Raw genomic sequence first — 23,911 nt, forward strand, 5'->3', positions numbered from 1 at the left:
TGATTTCCCAGCTCCGACCACAAAGCTGCTTTTCCCCTCTGAAAGCTTTTTAGCTGTCAGAGCTGTCTTCCTTGGCAAGCATCCTGGAGCTCTGGGAAAGGCGAGTCTGGCCTCGTTCTGGAGGGATTTGGGTATTTATGTGCAATTTGAAAACCCTTCCAGCGAATGCAGAGCTGAGAGGTGGTCTCGCGACAAACCCTTCGTGGAGCGCTGCACAGGAAGCATGTGCAAGGGCTGTTGAGGGTCAAAGTGACCTTGTCGTGAGTGTTTGGTGTGTCCACTGATTTGTGTGATATTGGGATTCCAGTCACAGGAGCCTCCAGTGCTGCTGGTGCACTGGTGTTAATGGGTGGCGTTGGGAACAGAGAACAGCTGTTGAGTGGGGGGCGGCTCTGCAGTAGCACCTGGCCATAGCCGCAAGTTCATTCTTTGTCCCCCTCATGGCCCGGTTGGCAGAGCAGGGGGGGGACCTGGTCTTGCATGGTCTGGCTCTGAGTGGGGAGGCATGTCTAGTGGCTCGAGTAGCAAGCAGAGTCTTGTTCCTGGCTCTGTCCTTGACTTTGTATGCAACCTTGAGCACGTCACTTAATCCCTCTCCGTGCTTAGCTGCCTGCAGATGCATCCAGGGATGCTCCCACCCTCGCGGGGAGGCCTGGCTCGTGTTTGCAGCACACCTTGCTGTTCAGATGAAAGGGGGTACACAAGTTTAGATCCCAAGGCTGCAGCGTAACATTTGTCAAGCTGTCGTATTTGCCTCCCAGCAGATGGGCTCTTTGCTGCCCTGTTCCAGCACAGTTCCCCTTCTCATTCTCTGCCTGTTGGACTTAGGGGAAATCCTCTTTATTTGGAAGAGAGAACCGCACCCCCCCCATCTTTCAAAACCTCTCGGTGCCAGCTTGGAGGAAGCGCTGCTGTGTTGTCTGAAACGTCACTGCACCGTGCCATGCGTTTTAAATAAAAGTATTGCAGATTAAAGGGTACACAGCATGCGCCTGTGAATATTAATTTGCTCAAGTGGGGATGAAAGCCCTTTAATTAGGGAGTCTTATACTTAACATGGATATGATCAAGCCTTTACAATAGCTGCCGTTGTGTGCTGTTAAACCAGTGGCTATGTCCAAGACTGCTTGGTCTATCGGCCCAAGCGAGTGGGTTGAACCGAGCAAGGAGAAACCCCAGTTTGGCGGCATGATCAAAGGACTGGGGAATCTGGACTCGTGGGTTGTGCTCCTTCTTATGCCACTGACTTAGTCCATGGTCCTGGGCGATTCCCAGCCAAGACTTCGAAAGAAACCCCTGGCTTCTGGATCCCCAGCTGGAGGCATCTTGGACCTAAGTTTTGGGAGGGAGGTATTGAGATCTTACAAATGCCCCAGGCTTCAGGGCACCTGCAAGTCCAGTGGCTGCCTTTTTTAATCTTCCCCGTGCCTCAGTTTCTTCACCTTTGCAAGGTGCAACATGTCTCCTTCAGCTGTTGTAAGGATTAAAATTAATAGAGAGCACCTCAAGGCCCTTGGATGGAAGAAGCTATGTTTATAGGCAAAGTCTCATTCAGGGTGGGTGTGAACTACCTGGAGCCGAACATATATCGGGGGTGCCTGAAACCTGGATTTTGCAGCTGGATGTACAGTCGGGGCCACAAGTAATTCAGGGTCTTGTGGAACAAGAAAAGCTCCTGTTGCGGCAGGTATTGATCCGAGGGCAGACTTCTTGGCCTTTACTATCCTGGCCTTGCATCAAAGGATCGTGGGCTTGCACAAGGCAGTATGGGCTTTGCAGCATAACATTAAGGGGACGTTGCCTTGCTGAAGCACCTGTTCAGTTGAGATCCCATACAGAGGACCCTCGTGCCCATGTACCGTATTGTGCGGACTTGAACTCCAGGTCTGGAGGATACGTGATCCCCAGCAATCATGGGAAAGGGTTTGTTCCTATTAAAAAAGCCATGTGCGCAGTCCTGGATGCCTTAGATAGGGAAGAGACCACGCTCTCGAGAACAAAACCGGGTTTTTGTTTTTGTGCTTTTGCAGCTGCATATTATCCAGCATTTGCAAGAGCTAATATGCATCTCTAAGCAGAGCCAGAAAGAGCTCTTAGATAATTATGGTCTCTTTTGAATCTTCTACTGTGATATTTTAGTTTGCTACATTTATGCAGATTTACTGCAATAGCAAGCACTAAAAGCAATACAAATTTTGTGCTTTGCAGAAAATACCCAGTTGTCAGTCGCTCGCTGGGAATGAATGTTTTTTCTCTGGTGTGGGGTGATATGTGTTTGCTTGGTTGGTTCGGTGACCTCTCTGGAATTTTATGTAGCGTAAAAGGTAAACCGGGCTGTTTTGCAATAGTTAAAAATTAAAAGGATTACTTGGATCAGGAACAGTTGCCGAACGGTCTCAGCTGCTCATAGCAAACCCCAGTCAAGTGAGAGTTTGGAAAGAAGATGGGGAAATAATTTAATAAATTGAGGTCAACAAATGGTTTCTACCAAACGAAATGACGAGTCCAGTATGTGGAAGACCAGCTGTCCTGCATTGTAGCTGTCAGTAGCAATATTTGTGTGCAGCAAAAAAGGGCAAGTTTTAAACAGCCATTTTCTGCCCCGTTCTGGGGAACCTCCGTTGAAACAGGCACGTTAATCTCTTACAGTAAAGCAGGTCCAAGAAAACTTCTGCGTAAATACGTTGTTACGGTGTCAGGGCATCACTTTCATTGTGTATCTGAGACCATTTGACACTTCCAGTATCCTATCCAAGGGTGTTCCCAGGCTGAATCTGATAATAGATTTATGCAGAAGGCCGATTTATGGTTTAGATGCACGCTGCAGCTGCTGCAGCCTGGCACCGGACATGCTGATACTTAACAACCCAGTTCCTAAATTGTTATAATGCGAAGCGTTTCCCAGCTGGGGATGGCTCTCAAAATGGCTTACAAAAGTGGACTGGTATCAGTCTGTCTCGAGGTAGGTACATGGTGCTGTTATTGTAGTGTCCGACTGCCTCAGTCTTCTATATATTTCGCCTCGCCTCTCCTGCGTGATGCAAGAAAGCTGTTATCCCTGTTTACGCATGGGAAACTGAGGCACGGAGAGACTTGAGTGTCTGCACTGACAGCTGGGGCTTCGTTGCTATTGTTTCATTAGAAGGGTTCGCTGCTGCCCGTCAGGAAGCGTAGTGAAGACGAGAAACTTCAGTTATCCGGCCAGGTAAAGCAGGTAGGACAAACCACCCAGCGGGGGATTCGCAGTGTTCACCTCGCTTAGCTGCTTGGTGGTAAACCCGGCAAGTGCCTTGCCTCCACCTACGATAGCCACGTGTTATCTCAGCAGGAAGCAATACCTTTGTGTCCATAAAAACAAAAGCCTTAGCAACTTGGCCACGGTCCTGCAGGAAATCAGGGGTGGAGCTGGGAACAGCGTCTCCCCAGTTCCAGGCTAGTGCTCTGTCCCCTGGACAGTATTGTCCAGGCTTTGTGGGCGGTGAAGCCACAGGGCAGACATTTGCCCTGTATTGCCCTGGGAGCCGGTGGCAGGACTGCTGAGGAGTCCTGAGCGCCCAGCAACTTTTCTAATAGAGCTGGTAAAATAAGGCCAAAAACAGGCCCCTGAGCAGTGGCCGCCCGGCAAGCCTTTGGAGCACCACCGCGTGCAGCTGATGGGGCTGCCTCCAAGTCCGAGTGCAGGTGCTATCGAGGTTCAAAGGGAGTTGATCAGAGCTTTGCAATTAAGCCAAAACCCAGATGTTTTTGCTCTCACACACTCGCCTCTTGCAGGCTGTAGCTGCAAGGGGTGTACAGAGTTCATCGAGCACCTCTGCTATACGGCACCACGAGATGCTGCGGACTGCAGGGTCCTGTGTCCGGTGGAACTGCGCGTACCGTCCACTCCAAGTCCCGCTGCCAGGGCTTCGGGACAGATCGGGAGGAAAGCATTAATGAAGAGTGAAGCAGGAAACCCCACCTGTGCTAGAGCATTAGAATAATAAATACAGGTTTCCCATGGGCTGCGTGGGCTGCGAGCCACTGATTTTCTGCTTTCGTAGAGGATTTTGTGACTGGGTGAGGTTCTCTCTCTCTCTGCCGTTCAGGGAAAGCGGGGCCGGAGGGCTGCTGCTGCCACAGGTCTTGCCATCCATCGTTCTCTCTCTTCCCCACCAACTTGAGAAACCAACTTATCAGCAAATTAAAGTACATCTGAACCTTTGCTGTGCTGTGCTTGGGAGGAGGGCTGCAATGCTGATATCGGTCTAGTTTGAAAATACAGGACTGGTAGCAGGAAGTCCTGGATTGTGTTCCCAATGCCGCTTCTGGCTTTCAGCGCATTACCAAAAGCCCCAAAGGACTGGGGAATCTGGACTCATGGGTTGTGCTCCCTCTTATGCCACTGATTTAGTCCGTGGTCCTGGGCAAGTCCCAGCCAAGACTTCAAAAGAAACCCCTGGCTTCTGGATCCGCAGCTGGAGGCATCTTGGACCTAAGTTTGGGGGGGAGGTATTGAGTTCTTACAAATCCCCCCAGGCTTCAGGGCACCTGCAGGTCCATTTGCTCTGCCCAGCCAACCCTGGGTGTCTCCAGCTGGGCATCCAAATCCAGTGGCTGTCTTTTTAAATCTTCCCTGTGCCTCAGTTTCTTCTTGGTAATGCGCTGGAAGCCAGAAATGCTTTTCCGGTGCCAGCCCTCCCAGCAAACGGACTTGGTGCGTTAACTGGAGCTGGTTTATGTTCTGCACTGATTAACCCCAGCCCTTCCATCGTGGAGCTTCACAATAATGTTTTGCAGTGACTCTGTCTGTCCTTCAGAGCTCAGCAAGCAGCCGCTCCATGGGAGTTGACCTTCGCATCTGCTTGCAGTGCCGTGGCCTTCATTTTGACGTGGAATCCGCGGAGCAGACGTGCCTTTTGGTTTCAAGCAGTCAGAACAATATCCTGCATTGAATGAGCTGTTGGCCTGTGCTTGGCACTGGTTACGTGTGTCTAGGAACCGGAGCCTGCAGCACCTTCGCTGTGAAGAGCGTTGGTCTGAGAACTTCAAGTCTTGTCTGCATAGAAAAGAAAATATGCATATTTCTTGTCTCTCAAAATGCTCCGTGTAGGAAAAAACAAAAGGAAATAGCAAGAAAACCCAGAGCAGAGCTTTGGCTATTTTCCAGAGGTCACAGCAGTGCAATTATAAAATTGCTTCCTGATAGCTTACCATCCCTGATTATGGGTGAAATGACTGGCTACTCCCAAAGAAGTGTGCTCAGTGTCCTATACGTATCTGACTCAGCCAGTTTCTTGTTTTCCTGTTTAATTACTCTTTTCTGTAGGTTGTGGGTATGTTAATGGGATCTCCCCATCCCAGATCCCTCCTGGAAATGCACCATCAGGGTGTGTTCTCTCTAGTTCACTTGCTTTCCTGCTAGCATGCCTGGGAAGAAAGGGTGTGCTCCTCATGGCTCGGCGTACGCGGATTGTGATGGCAGATAAATGTTTAGGGTATCTGCTAAGGCATCACAAATCTGTGCACAAAAAAGCTTGCTGCCCACCAAATACTGCGCACGTTTCCAGTGCTGCTTCTGGAAACCAGTTATCCTTAAGACTTCTCTGAGCAACTCCTGTGCCTAGACAATGCTCCCAGACTTGTGTTCATTGTAAAGTATAACTTTAAGCCCTGTGACTGTTTCACTGATATCTTTTGCCCCAGGATCTCGGGCACTTTGGGAGTGCTAGCAGTAGCTTTAAGGTACCTATAAGAGACCAAGGATATAGTACCACTGTTTTGCCTATAGCATGATTTGCTACAGACGGCGGTAGCATTGACACTAGCACAAAGCGTACAGCTTGGGGGTCCTGACTCCTAGTTTTTCAATAGCTTCTCTCTGGTGAGGTCCAGCAACTTGACTTCATTGACACTACGTGGACACGGTTCTGCGTCCGGCTTGCATGTACATTTGCATCCTTTGCCCCGGGAAATGTGAATGTAAACAGCCAATATTGGACCAGCTGTATAGTTAGGAGAGCTGTTGGTTGAGCTTTTAGGCATCAAGTGCCCTTCTTCCAGTCTGGGCTGCCCAGCAGGTCTCCAACTGGACAGGTGATCCAGGAAAAGATACCACGAAAATATCTTTACCTTGGACGTGTTCTGGACCGCCACAGCAACAACTGCAGCTCTGCTGCAACAACCGGTTGGGTATCTGATGCACGTTAGGGTCTGATCTCTGCGTGGGGGTGGTATACCTGGATAGGTATGCAAGTGGGTATGTGTACTTCCTTTACCATTGCCCTTCTGTAACTCTAAATACTGGCTTCTGTGACTTCTTTGCATTTAACCTCCAGCAGAAACCTGATTCCTTGAATTTCTCCCCCCCACCCCTCCACGAGAGCCAGCCATTGTCATTTTAAATTCATCCCTAACTTGTGTTCTGCTGTTTCCTGTCTAGACTGCAAATACACCTGCCATCAGGAGTGCAGGAGCCTCATCCAGCTGGACTGCAACCAGCCCGGAGAGCAACCTCCTAACAAGGCCTCCCCAGAAAATACCCTGACGCAAGACTACAGCCAGGTAGGGATTTGCAACAGGGTGGGTGTTGGGCGGCCCACGGGAGAAGAGGGCGTATGGAGCCTTATAGAGAACGACAGAGAACTGTGCTTTCCTGGCAAACAGAGGCAGCGCCGTGATGAGAAATGACAGCGTGGCCTTCCCTTCTCCTTCAGTGGTGATTTAGATTTCATTAAGGCTCAGAGGCTTAAAGGACCTACCAATAAATTACTGCCCCTTTACATTTCAGACGCCTCATCTTTTGCTTCCATGAGGGAGGGCATGAGTTTTTAGCATCTCGGTTCAGGTTTTACTGGATTTGCCAGAGGGATCAAATCATCGGTCCATCAGATTGCACCTGGGAACAGAAAGCTGATGACAAAGCTGTGGAGCAGTGCAGGGCTGCTACCTGGGCGGCATGTGACAACGGGATGGTTCAGTCTGGGTGTGCTACAGCTACACGTGTGTCTTAGTGGTAATAAAAGGATCTGGCACATATAAAAATGCATTATTAAATTTGCATTAAAAATGCATTAAAAATTTCATTAAAGCTGCTTAATGAATAGGGCCTGAGGTGTAGCACCTCTCCAAAGACTCAAGGCATCACCATGGGGATGACAGTCCTCTTTGCCGTGTATTAGCGCAGGTGCTGGAGAAAGGCATGCATGTAACCTGTATTGCTCTGCCTGCTTCCCGGAGAGAACATGTTAACAGCACATAGCGGTGCTTCGGGATGGGAAGTGAAGGCAGGTTGCATGTACAGCTCACATCTGGCTGAATGCAGTTTACCCAAGATGGATTATTTTAGGACCCCCCACATGTGATACTTTTCACTGAGGATGTCCAAAATGATCTAGATCGGCATCTTCCATTGCTATTAATGGAGGGTGAGGGCCAGTCCTCAGGACTGCTCTCAAAATCTCAGCCTTTTTCTCTTGTAGAAAGTGCTGTGAGCTTGCTAATGGGCAGGCCCATGATCGCTCAGGATGAAAAGGGGCAGTGATGCATCTAGTTTAGTAAGGTGCTGCAGTAGCACAGCTCAGACCTTCAAGGGGAATGCTTTGATGTTGAAAATGAACTCTCCCTCGGCACCTTGCTGAGTCAGTCGAGCACCACAGGAACAGCTAGGGTTGACCATTGCAAGCTTTTTCGTCTTTGCTTCTGGAGTCACCCTCTGCCAAATCAGCGGTGCCCAACAATGTTACGACCCTTCCAGCAGTCAGATTTATCCTGCAGTGGAAATCAGCCTTTGGCTGGCTTTGTGCAGGACGTTAATGTCAAGTGACAGCAGCAAAGCTGCCACAGAAAAGTCTTTGCCTGGATACTAGGATGGCATCTGGACAGTGCGATGTTCAAAGAGGAGCCTAGATCGCGCTGAGTTTTGCACGCCATCTGGCCGCCAGCGTGCAAGTGCAATGGGGCTAGGGCAGAGTGGTGGAAGGGAACGTGACCGCGAATGCACAAGTCCCAGAGCTGCATTGGAGAGGGACCCCAGGCGGGGTGTGAGCTACCGAGTCTGGGGAGGAACAGGTTTGTAATCCATGTGTCAGTTCACTTTTAATGCTTAATATTGAGTGTATGAACAAAGGGAGGCCTGAAGTAAGGGTATGTGGCCACACACCTTCTGAGCAGACACCTGATTACAAACCTTTGTTGGCTTTTTCAGGTAGGTGCCAGCCTCGCATTCCTGTTCAGTCTGGTGTCCTGGTTAAAGTCCCTGGCTGTGGCCGGTCCTTTCTGCTGCTTGGCTCAAGCAGGAGAAGGGTCATCACCGAGCAGGACAGCAGCTGGGCAGACCTCTGGGATGAGAGGCAGTGTGTTTGCCTATGTCGCCACGGACAAGGTCTGGTGATAAGCTGCCGTGTGTCTAGCACCGGGCAGGGATCTTTGCTCCCCCAGCACGTGCATTTCCAAACCAAATACTAACAGGAGACACGCAGGGCCGAGCTATTGACCTTGACTGAGCCGGTTCATGCTGGAGTCGGCCCTGCTGGGTGAGTTGCTGCCTGTCGCCCAAGTAAATTTAATGAACTGTCTGATGCGCGCAGCTCCACTGGCTCTATCCGTTAGAGGGCAGATGGGCTCAATTGTTTGTCTTAAAGCTGGGAGAAGGAAATGAGATTCTGCTGCAGCTCTGTTTGTGTGTGAAGCTGCAGCAGTTCAGTCCTAGCTGTGATCTCAATGGTTGTGGATCTGCTGCTCTTCCCTGGGAGTACCGCTACCCCGCGGACAATGTGGCGCGGTGAGGTACCCAGGCTGTAACCGAGCCAGCTCCGGGACTGGAAGAAGCCCGCCTGGGAGCTCAGCACTTCTCTGCAGAGTGAACTGGGCCACGTGGAGCTCCAGGCTGCTAAGGCCAGGGGGTTTCCAGGACCTCGCTCAGGTATTTGTGCTGCACCTCAACCTGCAGTGTAGTAGGCATACCCCAAGCCTCAGACCCTCACGCTCACGGTGCAGTTGGGTAAGACTCGCGTGCTGGTGCTTGTGCCGTATGTGCGGTAGAGAGGGTGGTTAAAGCTGCTCATCAGGGACTTTTCTGCTAAATAACAAACTACTAATTAGACAGTGAAGCCCCGGGGCAAGCTTGTGCATGGCTGAGCCTTGCGGTTTGGAAGGCAAGACAGAAGTGTCACTAGCCTTGCTGGCAACTCAGATTTGTAGGAAGGTGATGCTTTCTGGTTGAGGAAGCCTCAGTGTTGAATTGATCCCTGTGATTTCAGCAGCAGAAGGATTTTTAAAGGGCCTGGTTGCTGCTGCAAGGCACTGCACCCCTTTGAGTGACAGCAGGACTTGGTTTCAACTTAGTGAAGCCCTGCAGTTGGGGCCTGTTGTGCAAGGTGCTGCACAAACAGACCATAAGGGACTGGAGAGCAAGGACCTGGTTGCTTCCTTTACTGTGGACTTACTTCACTACATTAGGCTGGGTTTACTTGAAGATCTCTTAGCAGGAAACCGGGGCAAATGGACTGCAACCATGTAGAGCATCCTCACCACCCCTTTCTCTTTATAGTGTGGGGTTATGAGTGGTAGGTAGGTGGGTCATTGGGTACAAGTGCCAGCGTAGCTGTCTGAACTCCACATGCTTTTAGAGCGTGGCATCGACTCCCTCAAAACTCACTTGCCATGGGATGATCGCTCCAGGGCTGACAGAGTTGCGTTAGCACCGTGACCAAAAACGGTCCGACCCAATGGTCAGAGAAAACAAAGGAGTAAATCGCTATGGGGTAGGCAAACATCATGTCCAAGTGCATTACAGAAGCCAGATCAGCAGGGATATAAGCAGCCAGGCTTCACCTTAATTATGTAAAACCAGGCTCCCGCAGACCATTTAAAATCAGCAGCTCCTGTTTAGCTCAGACTGATCAAACTGCATATTCCAGCAGCAGCAGAAGAAGATGATGAAGATAGCCTGTCATCGACAACTGCTGCGTCCCAGCTTCTGGACCTGTGCCCTGCTCTTTCCTCTCAGGAGCAGGCCTCTCTCATGGCCATTTTCTCTTTTAAGCTGCTTCTTATAGTGCAGACCTCATCACGCCAGCCTTGGTACGGAGGTCATCTGATACACCTCGCAGGAGCATTTCCTAAGAGAGCCGGAGGCACTGCCTGTGATGGGAATCCATCGAGGGCTGGCCGGGTGGAGACGGGGCCAGCAAGAAGTAAGGGTGGGCGCACAGGGGCCCCTCCAGCTTCGGGTGGATCTTGGTTACAAGTGCAAGGCTATTTCGATGCCTGATTAAGGAGTGGGGATATCTTTAATTGAAAATGGAGTATGGTTCTGCCCAGGAGGAAGAGCTCAGTTTGGTGGGACATCACGGCAGCTTTTGGGCAGAACATAGGTCTGAGAATTGAGAGAGCTTGTGGGATATGTGCAGGCTCACCCCTTTCCTCTCTGAGGTCAACAGGAAAGTTGGGGTGAGCTGTAGGCCAACTGGGCTGTTGTGCACCTACAGTTTTAAAAGCCAAGTCTGCCCATTTAGCCCTGGCTTGCTCTTGTTCCTGGTCCTTGCGTGCGTGACACTAGCCTCCAGAGACACCAGCTGAAATCGGAGCCCCATGGCAATCGGTACCATACAGATGCCTAGACGGAGTTGCTGCCCTACAGAGCTTGTAGTCTTGTAGATGGGACAGATGAGCGGCATTATTCAGATGACCATACAAGTCACTTGAAGATGCCCCCACTCTGGTGTCAAGGCTGGTTTTGGCAGAATAATCCATTTACAGGCTGCTAGTGCAGTATAGGGCGTGCTGAGCGCTCCAGGTCCGTGGCTTAAATGTCTTGGAGTATAAAATGCTGCCTCAGAGGTGTGGGAGCAGGCTTAAAAGTTAAAGGAAAAGAAGGTGACAAGGAGATCGCGCCTGTTCTTTCTGGGTTTTCTGCCGGTCTCTTTTCAGAGCGGCAGAATAGCTCTGAGGCTCGCTCCCCAGCGCAGCCACGGGCCCCCGACAGGGCTGTCACTCGGCCTTCATTTTGCAGAATGACAAATGTTTTACCTCCCGGTGTCGCTGGGGGGAGCTGGGTAGTAAGTGATCGGGCAGCTGTAGGTGCCTGCAGTGCCAGGCGAGGGCCGGAGGCAGCCATGGAGGAGGAGCAGAAGCACGGTGGGGCCTGGGCAGCGTTTGGGAGCGCAGCAGGTGGCAAGAGAAATTCGGAGCTGATTTCACCAGCACTCCCAGTATCAAAGGAGAATGATCCCATGCTGTGACTGACTTCAGCTGCAGTTGCAAGTATTCAGTGGACTTCTCTCAAAAGCTGTTGCCTAAGTTAGCTGCATTGCTTGGGACTGATTCAGGGTACGATGTCTACAGAGGAGCGTCCCCCTTTCTCTCCCAGGGCAGCATGGCAGAACCAAATAGATGCCCTGTAGGACTAGCCCACGCTTCTCACCTGTAGGCAGAGTACAAGGCAGCGTGTGCTGTGCAGGAGAGTCAGTGTTGTCATTTGCATGTTATACATGGGGAAACTGAGGCAGAGAGAGGGGAAGCCACAATCACAAGGTATGGAGCACATGGCAAATACCAGACTAGACGGACATGCTGGCCTGAACATCTATGAAGTGACTCACCCAAGGGTAAGCGGTGTCAGAGCCCCGCACAAAGCTCAGGTTTCCTGAATTCAAGTGCAGTGGACAGGCTGGGTATTTATGAACTGGTTTGTGGCCACTGGATCCATGTTGCAGGTGCCTTGCTTTGCAGCCTCTGAGCCCAGCCTCGTCCCAGTGTCCTCCGTGGTGCCTGGCGCCCCCGTAAAACAGAGATGCTGTAGTCTGCTGCAGCCCAGCTCCAGTGGGCAAATCTCATCCCACGACAGCAAATTCATTTTGCAAACGCCAGCACTGGGGAGCACGCGTGTGATTTCAGAGGTGTCCTGCGGGGCGGCCCCGAGAGCCTCGGTGATACAGTCACGGGGATGGACAGACAGGCGGACTTGACTGATGAAATCCTGACTTTTCGGAGGTTTTAGATGAGCTGTTTTAAACCCCAGTGGGATGCAACTTGGCAGGCAAGTTATCAGCATGGACATGATGATTTATCATCGGGCAGAGAAGGCTGTATGATCAATGGCAAATCCATTCACAAAAAAAAATGGCGTGGTTTCATCCACTGGCTCTTTTACTTTTGCTAACCTGCTGCTAGGGACATGGCTGAATGTTTCCAGCAGGTTTTTCCCTTCTACGACTGGCACCTTTTTGGCATTTCCTTCCCGTAGCAGTCACGTGGTGGAGATCGTACTTCTTACCTGTTCCTAAGCAAGGCTTGCAAAACAGCAAAGAGCAAGATGCCTCTTCTGCATCCAGCACTCGTTGTCCCCTCTCAGTGTATTGTTTTCCAGGAAAAGCAGGCTGGTGAGCTTGGGAGGAGGTGGCTGTCCTCATGCCAGGAAAGTGTGTGGATTGAGGGGGTAGAGGAGAAGAGCAATGGGAAGAGTGAAGCGGGGGGAGAGAGTGATTTATGATGAAAGGTTAAAAGTGCCAAGTACATTTAGTTTGACTAAATAACAGGTGTAGGAGGGCAGGCTTGAGAAGCACCTGTCCACAATCCCAGGGCATGTAAGCCCCAAGGAAGAGAAGAAATATTGAGAGTGACCTAAGGGTGCATAAATGCCGTTCCTAGGATGAAACTAAAGGACAAAGGAACTTCTCTTTCCTGGGGTTTCGTGCCGCTGCCTGTTGCTGTAGTATCCGAGCACCTTCCGCGGAAAATAAGTAGCAGTTCTGGTTGACTTTGCACATTGTCTGGCATTTCTTCCTTTTCAGGATCAAAACTCCTCTGGGTAGGAGAGAGGGTGGAATTGGATTGTTGTAAGACTTTTTTTATTTATTTAAATAGGGGCTTAAAAGGATAGGTTTAATTTAAAGCTGAATATCGGAGGAAACTGCATAGTAGTAGGCCGGGAAATGCTTTCCAAAGGGAAGTGCCAGAAACTTTAATTGTTTGGTGCATTTAAAAACTAACTTTCATTGTTTGGTGCATTTACAACTGAACCAAATAAAGCATTGGGGGAATAAATAGTAAGGGGTTAATCCAGCGTTGGCTTCAGAGATGGGCTCATTGGGATCCCAGAGGCCTTTTTAATTGCTGCATACTCTGGGTGCTGTACAGGACATTAACCCTTCAGAATAAACACGTGTCCATCCCTCCACGTAACATAATGGGGTTAGACCTCTGCTAAGTGGATTCATCTATATACAGGGCGAGATGGGCAGGAGAGTGGTGTGATAATGTGTAATTATCGACTCCCGTTCTGCCAACTGTCTACGCAGCAACCAGGAACCCATTAATGCCGATATCAGGTTCAGCCCGTGCGAACGGGGATTTAAAATCCAGCCAGGACAGTGTGACATCTCCACTCCCACTTCAAACCACCAAATGCAACTCAGAAGTGATTTGTAATGTTTTGCAGACAGCCAGGGCACTGGGCCTGCCTGTTCTCAGCCCCTTTTGACATACTCATGCAAAACTGTAAATAGGGAATGCGCACAGTAAAAAGGTGTTATATTATTTTTTGGTGCCTTTGCAAGCAACAAATACTAGAAAATGGCAGGTCATTCAGGCTTTCTGCTGAGCTGGGTTTCATTTGGGGAGACGTGCTTGGATTGCGGGATTTACTGGATTAATTACTAAAGAGAAATGCTGCAGGGATGGCAGGTAGGGAGAATTGGGACTCTTCCAAATGTTGCCAGCATCGGAATGGATCGCTTCCAAACGCCTGGTTTTTGCTGTTGTTTTCCCCATAAACTGGACGTGAAAGCTGTAAATCTTCATAGTAGTAAAGTTTTCACTGACATTCTCAGTGATTTAAAACGAGTAAAGCAAACCTCAGGATGCAGAGCTGGGAGTGGGTGGATGGTCTTTGTAAGGCAGACCTGGAAGTCTCCTAATCCCAGTTCTGTCCTTGCTCTGAGTGCAGTTCAGCTCTTTCCAGACAGCTGGCACAAGGCTTGTACACCAGGTAAACCAGTCTCTCTCCTCCTCTATGTACTCAAGGCCTCCCTCAGGGAAAACGCCATGGTTCTCAGTCTTCTCTTAATTACGGAAAAATAATTGAATGCGTGTAACCTGTTTCTCTGAGGACAAAATGTTCATAAAGATCACAACAGGGCATGGTAGGTTTGACCCTGTGGATTGCTATTTGAGAGCTCTGGGTTTATCTTGTAGATTGGGTGTGTGTGTGTTCACATGGGGATAATGTTCGGTGACCCTCCAACACCCTTAAAAGCATCTTGCAGCGCTCCGGTTGAGACTCATTGAGCTAAACCTTCAGAAGTTCACCACCTGAACTTGTCACCCTACACCTTAGTGTCAGCCAAAATAGCTTTTATGCAAACTGTCTGCAGCTGCATTGCATCACTTTATTCTGCTTTTTTTGGGTTGGAAAACCCTTGCCTAGTAATTACACTGAATTCAACAAAATGCACACGTCAGGGGTGGGAAAGGGGGGCTGGATTTAGACCCAGCTTACTGGGAGCTACTATTTTTGCTGTTTTCTTCTCCTCTCCTTCTTTCAAGTTATGCATTAAAATAAGACTCTCCAAGCAGAATCTCCACTGAGCCGTGAATGATTTTAATAGCAGGGAGAAGCCCTGCATATACGCTCTGGTATCTATTTCAAACGTATCGGTGTTTCCACCCACTCAGCACGTGTGTTAGAAAGGCTTGTTTCATCTTCAGGGTGACAAAACAACCAATGCATTATTGATGGCCCTTATAATAAACATAGAGGCCGCGTATCGTGGCAATTCATCATCCTGACACTTCCTTGTTGCGTCCCCGCAGCCCGGCCCCCGGGGGTGGAGCTGTCTGTGCCGAGGCAGCAGACACCCCTCTTGACAGCTTCAGCAAATGGAAATCTTTAAACTAGATCAAACCGTCACTCTGAAATTAGAATTTGTATTTTGTACCCGCTCGTTAAGGACTTTGCACCAGCAAAACCGTGCGCCGTGCTTTTCCTTAATTGCTCCCAGGGAAATCTCTAATCCATTCTGCACCTAAAGCAGTAGGACTCGTGAAAAGCATGCGCATCCCTCCAAGAGAAGTGTTCTGTGTATCAATCATCCTTGGAAGAGAGCGGTGCCGTTGTCCGTGCCGCATGTTGTCGGGAATGGCTGATGACGTTGTTAGCTGGTGGTCCCTCAGCATTATTGTATACAAGGCGGTAGGAGAAAATGGATGAGCTCTGCGGCTCGAATGGTACGGGAGAGCGGGGTAGGGAAGCAGGGGGAACTGTAGCAGTAAGCCTCAGTCTTTCCACACCCCAGGGATGTATCTTCAGAATATTGTCTAATTAGTGGGGAGATGGGGAGGGATTTTAAAGAATTAGCCCATTCTCAAAAAAGCCTGGGAAAGGATAAAGGATGTGTCTGGGTTAGATGCCCAAATCTACTTCCAAGCCTCAACCCTGAGGGTCGGACATACAACTGGAATCAACCCTGGGTTTCTGGTTGTCATAGGCTTTGTTTCTGGGAAGAGAGAGGCATGAGGAAGTGAAAAGATGATTAAAAAAACCCCAGAATTAAAGTGCCAACAACTAAGAGAGAGTTATTGTCAGCCAGGTTTTGAGGGGAGGTGGATGGGGGAGGCATTTTGGCAGCACATGTTCCAAACTCGGGGATCCCTAAAACTAATGCATGGTTGGCTTATTTAAAAGGGAATAACTATGGTGATTAATTGTCATGGAGTGACAGTAATCTAAGGGGCAGCGGCTGTTAATATGTGGTTAAGCATTATTATTATATATGACATCAAACATTGATATTTTGGGCTTGATCCAGCCCAGTACTTAAGCGTGTGTTAGACAGAACTCCAAGAGCGTACCCATAGAGAGAAATCCTGGCTCCATTGATGTTAATGGCAAAACTTCCATTGATTTCTGTAGGGCCAGGGTCTCGGTGTTGACTACGGCAGAGCTAGCAGTGTACTCGGTTAGCTACGTGTGCAAGCGCTTGTAGCACTGAAGCCTTCGAGTGTGTGTGTGTGTGTGTGTATTGGCTCAGGGACCACAGCTTTATATACGATTATAGAGCTCCTGGTCCTGATCCTGGCTGGGGCCTCTGCCTGCAGCTGTAACACGACTAACGCTGAAATGGGTGTCGTAGGCTTCCCCTCCATCAGTGTCCGTCTGTACCCATTGTTTGTAGACGGTGCTGATTTCTTCCAGCAAAGGCAGTAATTGCTGTATATCTTTTGCCATCATCTCTTAGCCCTGATATAGGTCGTGCGCCTTCCCAAAGCTGGGCGTTGGTGTATTCTCCAAGTCCGCTGAAGGATAAGCATGGTCCAGGCCCCGCGACGGCTCTCTGCCCAGATGACTTTTTCCCCTAGAGGGTAGCGGGTGGCCCTTTGTGTGCTGTCGTGAGCAGCGTTGTCTCACCGTTCCCATCGTCTAGCCTGGCACTGGCTTGATCTCTCGTGCAGTACAGTTTTTACAATTTTCTCTGCTAAGGGAAGCATGAATGTTCCTCAGAACACAAAGCGTTTTTATTTTGCTCATCTTTAAGGAAATGCCTTAAGGAGGGATTTCTTTTTGCTTTTTTTCAGGTTATTTTTCAGAGGAGCCAGCCAAGCATAACTGTCCCATAGGATTCAATTAGTCTATAAGGTGCACCTCTTACCCTCCTTTCTCCCCTAGGAAATGTGTTTTAATAGGAGCAAAGCTACCTCTGCTCTTCTTTGCTATTGCCCCGATCTCTTTGGGCATACTGCAAAGCTGACCTTCTTACCCTGGCTTGGGCTTCGTCATTGCAGAGTTGCCCGCTTGGTGAGTGATTCATCTTTGCCAATGGGAAATGGAAAATGAGTTGCTCAGGTGTCATAGCAACAAGTGCCATAGAAGTAATTTGTAGGATAGAAAACGTCGTCTGCATATCATGAGACGGGGTGAAGTGAAATGCCCAGCGAAGTCCTTGCACTTGGTAGTACTGTAGCTGAATGCATGCTAACGATCATCGTCTTTATGAGGATCTCGGCGCCCTTTAAGTCTGTGATTTAAGCAAGGCTGGACACTTCACGAAGTAGGTGGTGGTATCTGCCTGACTCCATCTGCAAAATGCAAAGTGGCTCGCTTAGAGTCACGCAGCCAGTTGGCAGGGAAGTGGGAACCGGGACCGAGGAGTCCTTATTCCCAGCTCCTCCGCTTCTCCAGCAAACCGCAGTACCGGCGAGAAATGCTTCTGGAGAGGAATGGGGCTCGATCTTCCATGTAAGGGGGTGTCTGTTAAATGGGTTACATGCATAAAAACATTACTTGAGATGAAAATGAGCATCTTCAGTTGATGGTGGTGTCTGTGAATGGACTGAACGGTGAACATGGATAATCTCCAAGCTGGGGAAAACAGTGCTGAGAGTTAGGGACTTATCCAGCATTGACTTGTGTGGGGGTTGGATTGGGCCCCTATTGAGCGAGAAATATGGAAGCCACAGGAATTGTAGAGGGGAGGAAAGAAAAAAAGCACATTCCCCGGTGGTGAAATTTCTGAGACTCAAGAAGATATCTGGAGAAGAACGGCGTTCCCTTGCTCGCCTACTTGTCCCCCCTCCTGTCCTGTACGTTGCTCTCTGAAGAATTGCTTGGTATTATTCGCAGAATCCCATCTTTGCCGTGTTGGTGTTTCTGCTATTTCACTACCGAGAGATTTTCCAGTCGCAGAGACCTTTCCAGTATAACGGCATGTCGCCAGCTCTGCCAGGCCACTTTCCAGATGAGTGAGAATGAAACCCGTTGCCCATCTTTCTTGCATCCAAAAAGGCCTGATGTGAAGTGCTGACCCCTTCCATCCCTACTGGCTTCAGTGGTCAGTCCTAATGGGAGTAAGTGTCTGTTCGGTGGAGGCAGCAGATCGGGATTATAGCATTTACCTCTGCAGGGCTCCATATAGACAATTGTATTCTTTAAAGCTAGGGGAGAGGAGGCTTTTTCAAACAAGCCATCAAAACACCAGGTGTTACCTGAAGTGACCCCCACTGCAGTGGGCCGATGGGGAAAGGAGGGCAGACTGCATAGCTCTCCTAATAGCTCTCCTAATAGGCTCATGCCGTCTGATTCCATGAATTGTAGAAAGAAAGGGGGTTGCAAGGTGATGGGATGAATGTGCGGTCTGCTGCACCTAGACTCTCGCTGAAGCTAAGGAATTGTTTGAAGGAATTGGGAAGAAATGCCTGTACCATGACAATAGCTGACAACCTGGAAGGCCTAACCTGATGAGCTGACTGGTGCTTTCAAAGGTTATAATCAAAACTGCCTCATTTTTCTGTCAGCTTTGCTGAAATCCTCCCAACTGTTCTAAAATTAGCTGCAGAGCAGAGAAGCATGTACTGATTCCTGCATTAAGATGTCGCTAGGCTATCTATCTATCTATCTATCTATCTATCTATCTATCTATCTATCTATCTATCTATCTATCTATCTATCTATCTATCTATCTATCTATCTATCTATCTATCTATCTATCTATCATACACCCACTACCAGTGTGTCCGTGACTTGGTAGCACCTAACAGCCCCAACGAGGGACTGAGACCCCCTTATGCTAAGCCCCTGATCCCCCTAGTCTCCATCTAATGATTCCCTTGGCATAGGATGTTTCAATCATAGCTGAGAGAAGCTAAAACTTCTCCTGGACTTATTTCCAACTAGAGCACAGGTGAGCTAAAACACCCAAGGATACCTACCGAAAGGGTGCTGATGACCAGGCTTTTGATAGTAGTCAGCTTTGCATGACTGCTGACTTGCTATGTGCACAGTGCCTTTCAGAAAGGTGGTGGTGGGTACCTGAAAGCCAGAGGGGCACATCTCAGCTGCTTATGTAGATGTGCATTGCCCCATGGCCTTCATTTAATGTTTTTGCCCCAGGGTGACTGTGCCCAGAGATACTGAAAGCCCAGGGCATTTGAGACGAATGCAAAAACTGGGTGAGAAATCTTGTAAGAGGAAGTGGCTCCTCTTCTCCTCTGTGCGAACCGAGAGCAGGCAGGAAAGGGGTGGGGGGGAAGGGAGGTGATGCTGTTCTTGCAGCCAGCTCCACAGCGCTTGCAGACAGGAGATTAAACCACAGATGGTGAGTGAGTTTGAGAGTGAAGAGCAGAAGAAACTTGCTCAGATCCGACCCCCTCCGTGTTCTCCGTCAGCCTTTGCAGAGGCAGGTGGGTGGATGAGGAAAGGGAAGGGTTACCTAGCAAGGCCATTTTAAAAGAGAAATCTCTCACTTAACACTGGATAAGGAGCCGAAGGAGCTGTTGCAAAGAAGAACCGGTGAAGCTGAGGACATAAAATCGTGTTGGTTGCTGAATGTACAGGAACTGGATTGGGAAATCCCACTGCCACTGCAGTCAGCAGGAATCCGATGGTTACCTGTCCCTCCGGCTCATGGCCGAGCCCCGCGCCTTCTGAGGGTCTCGACTCCGCAGCTGGTAGATGACCCTTGGCAAGCAGCATGAGCAGCGGGTACTGTAGCTGGGATGAAGATCTGGAGGATTGTTTCTTCACAGCCAAGACCTCGTTCTTCAGGAACCCACAAAACAAAACCCCCGTGAAGGTAATGGCTTTAAAACTACAGGAGGGGATGAAAGGGAGAGAATTTCCCCCTTGCAAGCTGCAAAGCGAGCGCCGGCATGCATGCACGGCTGGCTGCAGATGCCGGCAGGAATAGCTGGCAGGATCCCCTTCTGCTGTCCAGGGGGAGACGGGTTTACTTGTCTCGCTGCCTGACGGTGGAGGTGGGGTGTGTTACCGTACCTATCCTACAGCCTTTTTGTCCGTATTGGGATGCACCTTTCCCCTTCCAGCCCTCTTCCTGGCTCACCTGAATCCAGCTGGAACCTTTGCAGGAGTTTGGGAAGAGCCCCGTGCTCACCGCTCCTCTGTACCTGTTCGCTGCCCTCCTACCTGGCGTAACCCCCTGGCAGAGACGTGTCCCCCCCACTCTTTGCGGCACCGGGGTACGCGGCGGATCATATTTCTGAGCAATCCTCCTTAAAGGCATGTTAAGGTGGCGGCGGGGTTGTAGAGTCAACGGGCCAAATTCACCTCTGGTTCAGCTCCTGAGATCTCAGACCTTGCCCCATGGATTAATTTGGCATGTTCATGCGTGTCTTCAAAAAGAGACCAAGTTTGCCGGGTGACTGATTTCCCTCCCCCCTCAGGGCACAATTCCTGTAATACTGACGAGGTATAAGTCTGCTTTATATTGGTAAACACTTGGTATTGTTCCTTTAGCCGATTTCTGTTCACTAACCAGACCTGGGTACAAAAGGAGAAGGAAGAAAAACAATTACGGAAGTAGAGGTTTTACATAGGAAAAAATATATATATTTACATCTGGCATTTGGGAGCTTGCACTGGGTAACTATTTTCCCCATTGCTGCAAAAAGTTTGATCTTAGCCGTGCTCCTAGCTCGCAAAGAGAAGACTGTGGCTGCAGAGCAGGGGGCTGTTGTTTTCATTTGAGAAAAATGTATTTTAACTTCTCAGTGGTGAAATCCTGCTGTTGGGCACTGCTGCATTTGCATGTCTGAAACTGTAAAGTTATAATCCTAAGCAGGTGCTCTTGGTCTCATCTTTCTAAAGACAGGCAGAATAAAAGCACTCAGAGTCTCTTGGAAAGTGCCGGCTTTCAGGCCATGGCCCAGCTGAGTGAAGTGGGGGGAGGACAGTCTCAGTGCTGTAGCTTGCAGTATCTTGTTCAAAAATTTTTAGAAATTTTCCCTTGGATTTTTAACAGGGGGCATTCCCTGGTAATTTTATTCATGCCAGAAAGGGAACGGTCGGTGAACCAGCATTTATTTATTTTTTTTAAATATCGTTCGATGATTCATTTGTGTAGACCTACAAGATTGGACCTTTGTATAATGTGTTTTCCCCCCCCACCCACCACCTGTACATTTCTTTCTTTTGTGGCAGGATATTGAGATTTTTTTCATTCAAAGGACTCTGATCATTTATTCATGCACCGTTCTGTCCTAGGCTGCCCGTGCCCGTCACTGGACTGTGAACCCCAACTATTATCAGAGCACTGCTAGCTCTTCTTAGGTGTCCAAATGCAAGCTGAATGAAAGGAGTTCATGTTCAATAATTTAGACTTAGGAGCAAATGCAGAAGCCTGCACGAGGAGCCCTTTTCCAGTATCTTGTACACATCAGTATAATGCGTACCCCCAGAGGGTTTGTGGCTGCAGCTGTGATGACTGAGCTGTGCTCAGGCAGGAAAGTCAGCACCCAGCATCTCAAGTCAAACAACTGAGTTTTGCCAGTATAACTGCATTTGCACCGAAAATGTCGGCGGGCACGGCGGTGTCAGTCAGCAGCCATATTTGCCCACCCCCCCAGACCGGCGTAGTGCAGACATGGCGTCTCAGGGTAGTTGTACCAGGGGAAGGAAATGGTTCCTGTTCAAACAACTGTATAGCTGCCCAAGCAATCAGATGACATGATATGCATCATCTGCCCTTGAATCAGCGAAGTAGATGCATATCTCCCTCCAAGTGCCTGGTTGTTTCTTATGGGGAAAAACAGTTGAAGGCCCGTGATCATATTTGGGGCATCGGGACTATGTAAAAATTCTTTGAAGCTTCTGGCCTTGCTTGTCTGGGAGGTGTCATTAGTGGGGGTTATGTGAGTGAATTGCTGGAGATGGTTAGGGACCCTGAGGCCAGAGCTGGCACCTGGGGCTCTGAAGCGATAAATCACCAGATTTGCGTCAAAAAGTAGTGAGAAGTAAATGTGGAGGCCTAACGTGGGCAATACATAGCTGATTTCCAAAGGGTAAATGATCTCTGCAAGCGCTTGATTGTTTGAGGAACGGTCCAGTGGATTTGGAAAGGTGCAGCGGGGGAGCAGGTGGAATAGGGGAATGGGGACTGGACTGTAAGGAGCAATCCTGGAGTGGCATTTGGTACTAGCAGGGACCTGGAAGTTTCCCCCTTCTCCTTCCCCCAATTCTGATGTCAGTGCGGCTCTCAGAAATGTAAATTCGTCCTGGATCCAGATGACGTACAAGCTGTTTGGGCACGGACCGCTTGATGTGGGTGGAATGCTTTCCCTGAGCATCCTTGGAGATTACAGAGGGGAACAGGTGCCGCAGCCGAATTTGACTGGGGAAGCAGCGTAGGATCCCGGGACAGCAGGTGGGAAATGCTGGATGCAACCCTCCCAGAGCAGCGCCAGGCAGATAATTGCCTTGTTGCTTGAACTGACAGGGCTCATCCTTGGGATATTAATCTGCCTTTCACTTGAGCACAACACCCATTGAAGCCACTGGGAGCTTTCTTGGGGCTGTTGGATTTGGTCCATTCATCTGCAGCTCTGATTCACCCTCCAAGGTCAGGCTACTCTGAGAAGAGAGTGACAATGAAGTGTTGCCTGTGCCATCAAATGCCAACCTCTCTGGGTCGGTTTTTGGTCTCCACGTCCCTCCTGACTGCCCTCGGTGCCTTCGGTGAGGCAGAGGCTTGACTGGGGGTCCCAAGAGAAACATGCTAAGCATCCAGAGAACGGCTTTCTTGGATCATGAGATGCCAGGTCACAAAACATGGCTTGCTGAAGTGATGATGCCCCAATAGCAGACAGTGCAAGTGCTGCTGGGCTAAAACATGTCGATTTGGAAGTCTGGAGTCCCTCGGCACTAGACAAGTATTGGCCCAAATCACAGTTCCCCCTGTTTCCCCACACTCCTTTTATCCCCTCTTTCTTTGATCCCCCCCACCTCTTCTGCAGCCATTGTTTCAGTACTAAATGTGGAAATCTTCCACAACCACACTCTATAAAACACCTACATATGGCAGGAATTGTGTGTTACAGCTACTTAACAAATCATCTGCTGCTCGTGGCTGTGCAGTAAACAGATTCTGGGTCCAAGATTGCATTAACCTGCTGGGCAGATTTGGGAACAACTCCGCCTGTCCTGATTTCTGCAATTTGGAACAGCTGCCCCAATCCGAGGGGCAAAACGTGACCGGGTCCCCAGTGCTACAAGCTTCCCAGCTTAACTCGCAGTCCACCACCGGGATTTCAGACGAGAGCCACGTATTCCAGCCTCCGGAGCCTCTGCCGAGAGAAAAACAAGCACATGAAATATTGTTCCTTCCTGGTTGACTTGTTCGAACAAGTTTGATCTTCATCCAGTTCTTAAAGGGCCGTCAGTGAGAAAGCAATGCCCTACGGATGAATATAACACCTACACAAAGCCTAATGATTAGATTAAGGCCTAGCGATGAGTCTTCATATGCCAAGATCTTAAAAGCATGTTTCAAACACTTTACACAGCTTTTCCCAACCGCTGTCTTAGGTAGGTCCTGTTCTTGCTGTTTTACCGCTAAGGCGCAGACTTCCTCTGTTACCCTGGGCAAGTTGGTGGCAAAGCTTGGGGATGTAACCCAGGAGTACAGTTGCTCGTCGGGACAGATCTTGCCAAAGACACAATTGGCAAAGGCGCTTGAGGGAAGGAGACTCGATTCCATTTGCGACTGTGGGAAGGGGGTGCTTAAATATAGCTTTGAGGCACTGTCGGACCTGTAGTAACTTTATCTGCAACACTAGGCAGTGGCAATGCTAAGGGAAGCTGGCCTAGAGAGTAAAGGAAAGAAAAATAGGGCACGTGGAGAAAGTCATTACATGAAAACGGCCAGCAAGAACAGCTGGTAATTCACGTGCCTGGGAGAAGCAGCTGTTTACAACAATTGAGATGGCAAATCCTTCTTGAGCAACTTCATCATTCTTTCTTTCTTTTTTGTTTCCAGTGCCATAAAACTTAGTTTTGGAAATAACCTTGCTTGCAGCAACCAAGCTTGAATCTTAATTTTTTTGCCTTTTCCCCAGAAGCTCTGCTTGGGTGTTTCCTACCTTGCTACGCGTGTCAAATCTTTAGTATAAAGAAGAGTGTGATCGTTCAAAACCAGGATCCTCCTGC

At 49.3% G+C, this 23,911-nt stretch overlaps 1 protein-coding gene across 2 annotated transcripts in view; it reads left to right on the forward strand.

The window, feature by feature from the left end:
• The window catches only part of RASSF5 (Ras association domain family member 5), an 81,193-nt gene that overhangs the window by 22,230 nt on the left and 35,052 nt on the right, over nucleotides 1–23,911 (forward strand). For both annotated transcript variants that reach the window (XM_059717213.1, XM_059717214.1), the window contains exon 2: nucleotides 6,419–6,540. In XM_059717213.1, the coding sequence (XP_059573196.1) occupies nucleotides 6,419–6,540 (122 nt within the window). The remainder of the gene's footprint in view (nucleotides 1–6,418; nucleotides 6,541–23,911) is intronic.

The sequence above is a fragment of the Alligator mississippiensis genome, chromosome 14 (assembly GCF_030867095.1).
Source record: "Alligator mississippiensis isolate rAllMis1 chromosome 14, rAllMis1, whole genome shotgun sequence".
Classification (NCBI taxonomy): domain Eukaryota; kingdom Metazoa; phylum Chordata; order Crocodylia; family Alligatoridae; genus Alligator; species Alligator mississippiensis.